At 33.2% G+C, this 9,785-nt stretch overlaps 1 protein-coding gene and 1 non-coding gene across 3 annotated transcripts; one reads left to right on the top strand and one right to left on the bottom strand.

Annotated features, from left to right (window-relative positions):
* On the top strand, positions 944-5,082 carry LOC109363192. Of its 2 annotated transcripts, none has more exons than XM_019609366.1 (7): positions 944-1,057; positions 1,658-1,725; positions 2,289-2,393; positions 3,146-3,330; positions 3,527-3,595; positions 4,118-4,273; positions 4,453-5,082. In XM_019609366.1, the coding sequence occupies exons 2-7, from the start codon at positions 1,665-1,667 to the stop codon at positions 4,531-4,533; spliced, it is 657 nt and encodes a 218-aa protein (XP_019464911.1). In that variant the 5' UTR covers positions 944-1,057; positions 1,658-1,664; the 3' UTR covers positions 4,534-5,082. The 2 variants fall into 2 exon arrangements, with proteins under 2 accessions (XP_019464911.1, XP_019464910.1); XM_019609365.1 differs by having other exon boundaries at positions 3,143-3,330.
* TRNAV-AAC lies at positions 5,581-5,654 on the bottom strand. The gene has a single exon. It is a non-coding gene; the product is annotated as a tRNA-Val (tRNA).

Raw genomic sequence — 9,785 nt, 5'->3', positions numbered from 1 at the left:
AAGAAAAACTATAATTAAAACTATTAAGAAGGACTTGGATTTCAATGGTTTATTCATATCCATGATTTACAATTGAACACAATGGTATGGTGTTGTCTGATCCATGTAGATAGGATTAGGAATGAATGCTTTGGAGAGAGTGTTAGGGTAAACCTATTGCAAACAAAATATGGTAGAATTTTGTCTTAGGTGGTTTGGGCATGTGTGGACAAGACCTGTAAAGAGGGACCAAGAAAAACCTATTAAAAAAACTGTAGCCCACTTGCTATTGGTAAAGAGGGACCAAGAAAAACTATAATTAAAACTATTAAGAAGGACTTGGATTTCAACGGTTTATTCATATCCATGATTTACAATTGAACACAATGCTATGGTGTTGTCTGATCCATGTAGTCAATCCCACCCAGTGGGAAATTGGTTGGTTTCTGTATTTGATATATTTGTGAGGTGAAATAAATTTAAATATAACAAACCATCAACATTTATGATTGTTAGAAAATAGATGTATAAAGCCTTTCATGAGTCTCCTGCTCTCCTGATTACTTATGCTTTTAAGCATAATTGGTATTTGATATGTTTCAAAGCCTTTTGAACCAAGTAGTCAAAAGTTTGATCCTTTACCTACCCCATTATTTATAATTTATAAGTAAATTAAATATCTAGAAAAGTTAAAGTGGAGCAGTTCAATGTCCAAGCCTCCATAAAGGCCACCACAAAAATGTCATTGTTCTAATACTAATTGGTTTTGCAAAAATTATCTAGGCACATTGACTTGTTTGATAAAATATCTCCATATCCATCTTGTAATATGTAGTATAGAGTGATTATTGTAATGCCAATTGCTCTATCCTACTTAAACACAGGAACTTAGATGTCAATATTTTAATCTGAATTTGTTTAGGTAGTTCATTGCAGATGGGCTTATGAGATTTTTTACATTCCAATTTTTAATTCCTCGTGTTTGTGTTCAATAAACTTAGGCACTCAAACTAAGATCCAGTGAACTGAAGCTTGAGAAGCAGTTGGAAAATGCACAAGCAGAGATTTCTTCATGCAGGTAATTTTGAGGATTTAAAGTTGCTGTGAAGTACCAAAGGTGGTGACATTGAGGATTTGTTGTATGGTTTTTTTTATAAAACTATTGCCTAAAATTTGAGTTTTATGTTTTGAAATGTTCCCCCCAAATGCAACCTTGGGTGATTGGGCTAGAGACACTAAGGGTCCGTTTGCGAGTACGGTTTTAGAGGGGATGAAAGGGAAAGAGAAGGCTTAGATCCATGAAATATACCTGTGAGATGGCTCTGAAGCGTCCCCTTTCTCTCCAAAACCCAACTTGCAAACGGATCCTAAATTTAGTTTTTCCCTGAAGTAATTTTTATTTCTAGCTGAAGTACTATTTGAACCCTAATTTCAATTGTGTTTGGCCTCTGAACATGACATTTTGGATTCTAAAATTACTGTTTCTGAACCTCTGCAATTATTATTCAGTGGTATCTAAACAAACAGTTAAAAATGTTGTGCTTTTTCCATAAAACAGTTTTACTCAATGGCATTTGATTTGATGCCAGCTTCTTACTTCCTTCAATAGTTGATTTTCCTAAGTTTATCCAAAGATTTTGGGGCGTTTTAAAATAAGAGCTTGTAATAAATATTGCAGGAAGAAAATGTCTAGCCTTGACAAAGATCGCCAGGATATGAAGTCAACCATTGATGCTCTTCAAGAGGGTAAGCAGACCTTAATTTTAATTTATTATTGCAGTTTAGCTTCACAAAGATTGTACTTTTCCTTTATATTTAATGTTAATGTGCTTTCTACTGGCTTACAGATTTGCTATGGCCTTGGTAAGGCTAGTGCTTTTACTTATTTGATGTGTATGAGATGGAAGAACCAGGATTAAGAGTTAAAATAAAAATAATAGATTGCTTTAGTTTGTGAAGTTGCTTCTAGGATAAGCATATATGATGCTTTAATAGTTTATTGATTTAACATGTCCACTAATCACTGGACTTTGACTCTAGTTATTCAAGCTTTATATTTTTTGCATTGTTGAAGGTGGTCGTATAAAGGTGGTGTTTTATCCATGTTGGTCTATACTCTGTATTGCATTTGGGTTGAGAAAAATGTTTTTTTTAACGCTTTCATTTTAGCCACCAAATTTTGAAGGCCTAAGTTGAAATAAAAAATTAACTACAATTATGTCCAAATTGTGAACAAGTTTTAACTTTTATGTGAATTGAGCCATTTGAACTCTTAAATCCATATTTATTGTGCCATTTCACTGATATAGAGAAGAAGGTGCTTCTGTCTAAGCTGCGAAAGGCTTCAGGAATTGGGAAGTCTAATGAGAGTCAAATAAATAAAAGGGACGTTTCTACATCTACCGAAGATATAGGTCTGTTTTTGCCTCAGTTGTATTTATTACTATGTATATGTATTATTCATCATTGGTTATCAATTTATATGTGGCTACCTACATGGCATCAATCAAGCTTAAGCTTGTTGAATTTGCAAGTCACTTTTGTTTGTTTTGTGGTTGAGTTGTTCTTAAGTGGGAACAAGAGAAGGAATGCTTGTGTATCCATCAAGATGCTTTAAAAAAATCCATGGCAGGTTTACAAAGTTGTTATTGTTATCAGGATATTCAGATCAAGCATATGGATATTTAAGTATGTGTCTAGGTTAGGTTCATTTTATTTTATTATGACTACGAAATATATGGTTAAATGTAACATCGCTCGAATGTCTTGTATTCATATACCTAGCCAACATCTGGTATCAGATCTTTTCAATGTATATAAACATGCTAGAATACCATGTACTTGTGACTGGTATTGTGATCTTGGAAGTACATAGAAACTCACTGTTTTTCATAAATAAATAAAAAATTAGATGAGAAGAGATCACAAGCACAACAAAAAGAAATAGCACAACAAAAAAGAAATAGCTAAAGCCTAAGTTATAGAATAATGCAAAAGAGCATATCAATCCCCATATTTGTCTAACAAAGGAACACCTCTAACTACTTGATTTAGTTTTAGCTTATAACTGGCAAATTTTACTTGAATAAATTAGTCCCAATTACTTTTAGTATTTTTACTGATTTAGCATCTCCAATTATGTTTATATATCTATATTATGCAGAAAATGAAAACGCTGCTGCAAACTCTTCCAACCAAGAAATCAATGACTCTGCTTCTGTTCATGATGCTGGCTCCTCTAGTTTATCCTTAGTTCCTGAAATTGGACACTCATCCTTTGGAGTTCCTCTCGTGAATGTTCCTCATGATCAATTGAGAAGGATCGAGAACATCAATGCACTTATTTCTGAGGTAGGATTCAGTCTATTGAATTTTTCTTTTAGATAAGAAATATATTGAAAATTTCAGACTCAGTAATATATACACCACCTTTCATCGCTCATTGCTATTTAGAAATGCTTTCATGCATTTTGCTTTCTATGTCTAATCAAAATAGTATTATCATCATATAAGCCCAGCATATTTACCTCTACCTTTTTATGTGTAGCTGGCGTTGGAGAAAGAAGAATTAACGAAAGCCTTGACATCTGAATCATCAGAGTGTTCCAGGATGAAGGTAAACTAAATCAAGATGTGATTTTTTTTGCATAAGTGCGCACTTTTTTTAAAGAAGCGAAAGAGGAATTTTTTCCAGCAAATTGTAATTCCTTTTGCTTTAAATTAAACCTTCATATTTCTCTGCTAAATCTGGTAGGAGTATCTGGACTTCAATTTTTTTGTGTTTTCATGCAAATTCTTCTGCCACTTATTAACTCCCTCTCCTAATTCATTGAAGTTTACTACAATTTGTTTTTACTTGGTGTCGGTGCTTTGTATTTTACACATCAATGATGTATATCTTATAATCCGGAGTATATTATATTTTCTGAATCATCCCTATCTGAATCTAATAAATTGTCATGAGCCTAGTTTAGACATACAGTACTGCCAAAAAGTCGGTAAAAAATTGGATTGAGCAATTCAAAGCTTTATTTATTTAATTATTGGCTTAACTTATACCGAATTCAGGTCTGTAATTAGTTCTGGTCCTCTATTAGTCTAACCATGCAGTCTCTGCTGTTTCTTTTCCAAATTGAAGGCGATAAACAAGGAGCTGTCCCGCAAACTTGAGATCCAGACCCAAAGATTAGAGCTTTTGACTGCTCAAAGTATGGTTAATGAAAATATTCCATCAAATCAACTAGATTCTCGCACTATCTATGAGAATACCCCATATGCAGATGAGGGTGATGAGGTAACATACATGTTCATTTTGCTTTATGTTTTCATTACAGAGAGGCATTATGGTCATGTACTTTGAAGTAGTTGATCTATGCTGAAAAACTATCTATTAAGTAGTGGTTGTTAAGAAAAAGCCAGGGCTAGAAAACTTGAAATGGAAAAATGGATTTGATTTCTCTTTTCTCATACTAGGTGGTGGAAAGGGTGTTGGGATGGATTATGAAGCTGTTTCCTGGGGGGCCTTCGAGACGAAGAACGAGCAAACTTCTTTGATTGGATTTACATTGAACTGCTAATTATTATCACCAGAGTCTACAAAGTTATTGGGGTGGATTATGAAGCTGGTATGCCACTAAGATAAAGAACCAGCTAAACTTCAACCCAGATTCATGTCGTCTAACTTGTGAAAGTCTTTGGAGTTGCTTTTTGTTTCTTGTCGCCTCCTCAACACGGTTGAGTCCATGAACTGTATATTTTGAGTGAATCATACAACAAATTTTCAGAGCTCCTTATCGATTGAGGAATCCGGCTGCAATTATTTTGGAAGATGGCAATAAAATCTGTGCTGTGATTTTATCTCTTGAATCTTGATTTAATTACAAATTTTGTGCAAATAGTAGTTGGATATGAAAGACTACCCAAAAGCATGGTGGGAGAGAAGGGGCCAATTTGAACAAAAGAATCAGATGTGGGAACTTCTGTTTAATGTATGCAAGGTACAAATGAAAAGCATTACATGTAGTGGAAGTTTGTATTTTTCTTTTTCTTAGTGTTAGGTAACCTGTGACTTGTGAGCAATTCCATCTTAGTAACCATACATGGAAAAAAACAACGTTTGCCAGTTATTTTTATGTTAAGACTAACATTTATGTGCAAAAATGGTTGTCTTCGTGCATTGACATATTTTCAAGCAGCATTAGCAATATGTGCCCGTCCCTCATAGATTAGGGTGGGATGAAATCGTTCATGAAAATGACATGAAATATTGACACGGCAGCTTTGCAGGTTGTCCCCAATAAAAGTAAAAATTACTTAAAATTAAACAAAATTAAAAAATAATTGTCACTGCCACAGTTTTAAAATTATGTAATATTGTATTAAAATTAAAGAAGAACATGGCAATTCAAACAACTTAATATTGCATATTTTTTAAGTCCAATGATAAATTAAAACCTAAAATTTAATAATTAAGATTATAAGTTCATAAAAGTCTAAATCATCACAATTAACATTCTATGTATTAACAAAAATAAAAAATAGAAAACAATTAAATTATTAATGAAAATATAGATTTTTTTATCAGCAAAATGAATTTCCATATGGCTTCGCCCGGGTTCGAACCGGAGACCTTCAGTGTGTTAGACTGACGTGATAACCAACTACACCACGAAACCTTGTATATCTATTAAAAACATAGATAAAGTTACATAAAACATCATTTTTAAGTGGAATTTGACATATTCGAAGTTTGAATTCTTGTAGTTTTAATGTTTGCCAGTGTACCGTCTTGCCCGTTATACAATCTGCAGGTGAAATAAGCATTGTGGGTAGACAATTTTAAACTAACTGATAGATTTTCCATGTCCGATTCCCCAATAACTATAGGTGGGTATTGTGTGCTTAGCCCAAATTATCAATGGTAATTTCAAGTGACACATTCTATTAATAAAATTATAAAGAGTAAATTACACTTATACCTTATGAGTTTTAGTAAAATTATACAAACGAATCCTCTATTTTTTACACCTACAAAAAACTCCTAATTGTTATACTACATTACACTAACTACCCCTCTGTGAGAAATAAGTGTGATTTTTTAAACAAAATAATGATAAGTGTACTTAAGTTAAACAAAATATCATATATTGTCGAAACATGTGCAAATAGTATATGAGTTAATACATTTTCATTATTTTCTATTCGTTACAATATAATATAAGAGTGATTTAAATCATATATCCTTAAATTTGTTAATGCATCTTATAATAAACCAACAATAATGGAAATGTCACATATATCTTATAATAACTCGTATACTATTTGGACTTTTCTCTACAATATATCATATTTTATTTAACTTAATTATATTTATTATTTTTTTTGTTTAAAAGATCACACTTAATTATCATGTAGGAATAATCAGTGTAATGTATCTATCAAAATCAGAGATTTTTATAAGTATAAAAAATCAAGAAGTAATTTGTATAATTTCACTAAAACTCACAAAAACCTTACAGCTTAATTCACTGAATTATAAATGTTCAATTGACCCTTATGCCAGAGCTCCAATGACATAACTTCTTATGCATGATGAGTTATATAATTATACTATTTTATGAAAGTCTGCTCATTAGACTTATGTGTCTATGGATTGATGGAAATCATCTGAATGCACTTTTCAACTTTAAATAAGAGTATATATAAGGTAAAAATAATATTTTGGCCCTTTTATGTTTATTCTTAGGTTTTAATTTCATTGTCTAACAAAATAAAATGTGCCAATTTAGTCATATGATAATGTTTTATAACTTATCTATCTATGATAGATCGAATCTAAGATTTACTTACACTAATGATCTAAATGTACTTTCCAATTTTGACCCATATAGATAAAAGTTATGAGGTAAAAAATTTTATTTTGGTCATTTTATATATTTTTTAGATTTTAATCTCATCATCTAACAAAATAAAATGTGTTTTTTCGTCACTGATTTTGTTAGATCTTCTTTTCTTTCCACTCAACTATTTCTCTCTTTTCATCCTTAACTCTATTTTCATTATTCAAGTTTGTTGATGGGAGACTTTGAGTGAATGGTTGTTGATGTGGCATGGGATGGAAGGACGTGAGGTGAAGGATGATAGGTGGTTCTGTTCATAGTGGTTCATTTGTCTTGTATTATAAAGTGATATTTTATTTATTAATAATTGATTTATAAATGACATATTAAAGCGTTTTGTAAGCTGAATATACCTCATTATTGATCGGAAGTTGTTAATTGATTACACAAAGATGGAAGAGCCATTTATATACTTGATGGTTTTGCTTGAGAAACAAGCTACTTACCTAACTAACTAACAAATAATAAAATAACTAATTTTGATTACATAAACACGCGTGCTTAATAATTATGCACATGTGCTAATAAGTTTTCAAGTGTAGATAGCCTTGGTTTGCTAATGATGCTTCTGGAGTCCCACGGGGTCTGTGTTGACCGAGGTGCAAAAGCCAATTGGTGCACCATCTGGTGCACCAATATGCTAGGCTGATGCACCAATTCATGTGCTTGACCGTGTCCTCCTGATGCGCCTGACTTGCCTTGACCGTGTCTCCATGCGTGCCTCTGATGCGCCTGACCGTGTTCTTATGGTGCGCCTAAATCGCCTTGACCATTGTCACTCCTTATAATCTTTACTATCTTGTCACACTAAGTGTGTAATAGCTTAACAAAATCTTGCACATGGTTTCTAGTATCTGATTTGGATTTCATAAGGAAGATCTATATGTGCCTACTATGATCATCAACTATGGTAAGGAAGAATTTGTGACCATTGATAGATGTGTTGCTAGAGGGCCACATATGTCAATGTGTATCATGTTAAGAGGATAAGGAGTCTTATTCATTTGATTAGGAAAAGGCAGTTTAGCATGCTTACCTAGATAGCAATAATCACAAACATTTATAGAATCAAATTTAACATATTCAAAATTCTTGCACAATGAATTTAGTATAGCATTTGCTGGATGCCGAAGTCTAAAACGCCACAAATAAAAGAAATCAATAGTATTCAAAGTATTTACATTGTGCTTTAGTTCATAATTATTCCTAATTTTTTTACTCAAAATGTACAATCCATTTTTAACCCCAGCATGTTCAATCGTCCTCAAGGTAATCATATCATGAATAGAGCAATTGACATCATAAAATGTTAGTTTGCAGTGTAAGGAATTGGTAAGTTTGTATACTGAGATTAGATTGAACTTAAAATCAGGTATGTATAGAACATCATGCAAGATTAATGCTTTTGAAATCATAATAGTTCTTGAGTGCGAAGCAAATACTTTAGTGCCATTAGGTAGACCAATGGCAATTGGCCTTATGCTATGGAAGGCAATGAAATTTGACAAATCAGGGCACACATGGTCTATGGCCCCTGTGTCTAAAATCCAATGTGAAAGCTTGTTATTTGATTACATTCTTGGTTTTGATTATTTTGTGAAGTATCTCTTGGTTCTATGCTCAATTGATTTATTTTGTGACCTGATGATCAAGTCCCCATGCTTTTGATTAGGGATGCTATTTGTTCACATTGCTCAGGAGTAAAGTTAAAACCTATTTCTCTTGAGTTTGTAGTTATTGGTTGTTTACTTGTCTCTTTTTGTATGACCGGGTCTTATGATATTGCAACATTAACCATCCATGAGTGTTGTCTTTTCTTTGATTGTTGGAAGTTTGGTCGAAACTCATGCTTGAAGAAGTATGTGTCCAATGTGTGCCTCTCTTTTTCACAGTAGGTGCATATTTGTACTCCACTTCCTCTTTGATTTCCAGAACCTCTTCCTGTTCCTCTACCCCTTGATTGCATGAAGTTCCTTTTTGGCTAATTTGTCTTAACTTTCCAAGATTGTGTTGTTTCCCTTAACCATGGTTGTGTCGTGTCCCTCTTATTAACCTGTTGATTGAAGAGCAATTTTGAAGCTTCTGGTTCATCCATCTGGTTTTCTTGCTGAAGAAGTAACGAGAAGACTTTGTTGATTGTAGGCAAAGGTTCCATAAGATGAATATGTGCCTTTGATGTGTTGAACTCATCATTTAGACCCTTTAGGAAGCATATAACATATTCAATATCTCTCTGACCCCTCACAACTTTGATCAGACTAGACCTGCATTTCACCTCACATGTGCAATAAGGCATTAGCCTTAATGACTCTAGCTCATCCCAAAGTATTTTTAAGTCTGTGAAGTGACTTGAAATGCTTCTATCTCTCTGTTTGATTGAATGTAGTTCTTGTAGTACATCTGAAAACCTGAAGTGGTTCCCTTTTAAGTACCTTTCCTTGAGGTCAAGCCAAAGATCCTGAGCATTATCAATATAGATGGTGTTTTGTGCTATTTGTTAAGATAGACACCTTATAATTCAAGAAAACGCCATTGTGTTACATATTTCCCATGTGTCATAATAAATGTTGTTTGGGCTAGGTGGTATAATAGTGCCATCCACAAACTTGAATTTGTTCTTGGATAGCAAGGATCTCTTGATAGCCTTGCCCCAAGAATGGTAGTTATCACCATCTAGAGATGGTGTGACAAGAACTGCTCAAGGGTTCCCCCTTGGATGAAGGTAGAGTGGGTTCTTCACATCATTGTTGTTTATGTCAAACCATAATTCTTGTTCTTGTTGAATAGATGAATCTTATGCCATGCTATTTATGTTTCTCTAGAGAGACTCTAATCTTGCAAAATGGTTGTTGCTTTAGGAATTTCTTCAAGTCTTTCCTTTTGCCAGAGATCTTGGCTAAGAGTATG

This window comes from Lupinus angustifolius, chromosome LG13 (assembly GCF_001865875.1).
Source record: "Lupinus angustifolius cultivar Tanjil chromosome LG13, LupAngTanjil_v1.0, whole genome shotgun sequence".
NCBI classification, from domain to species: domain Eukaryota; kingdom Viridiplantae; phylum Streptophyta; class Magnoliopsida; order Fabales; family Fabaceae; genus Lupinus; species Lupinus angustifolius.
The sequence above is the reverse complement of the archived record's forward strand: the minus strand, read 5'-3'. Positions and strand labels throughout refer to the sequence as shown.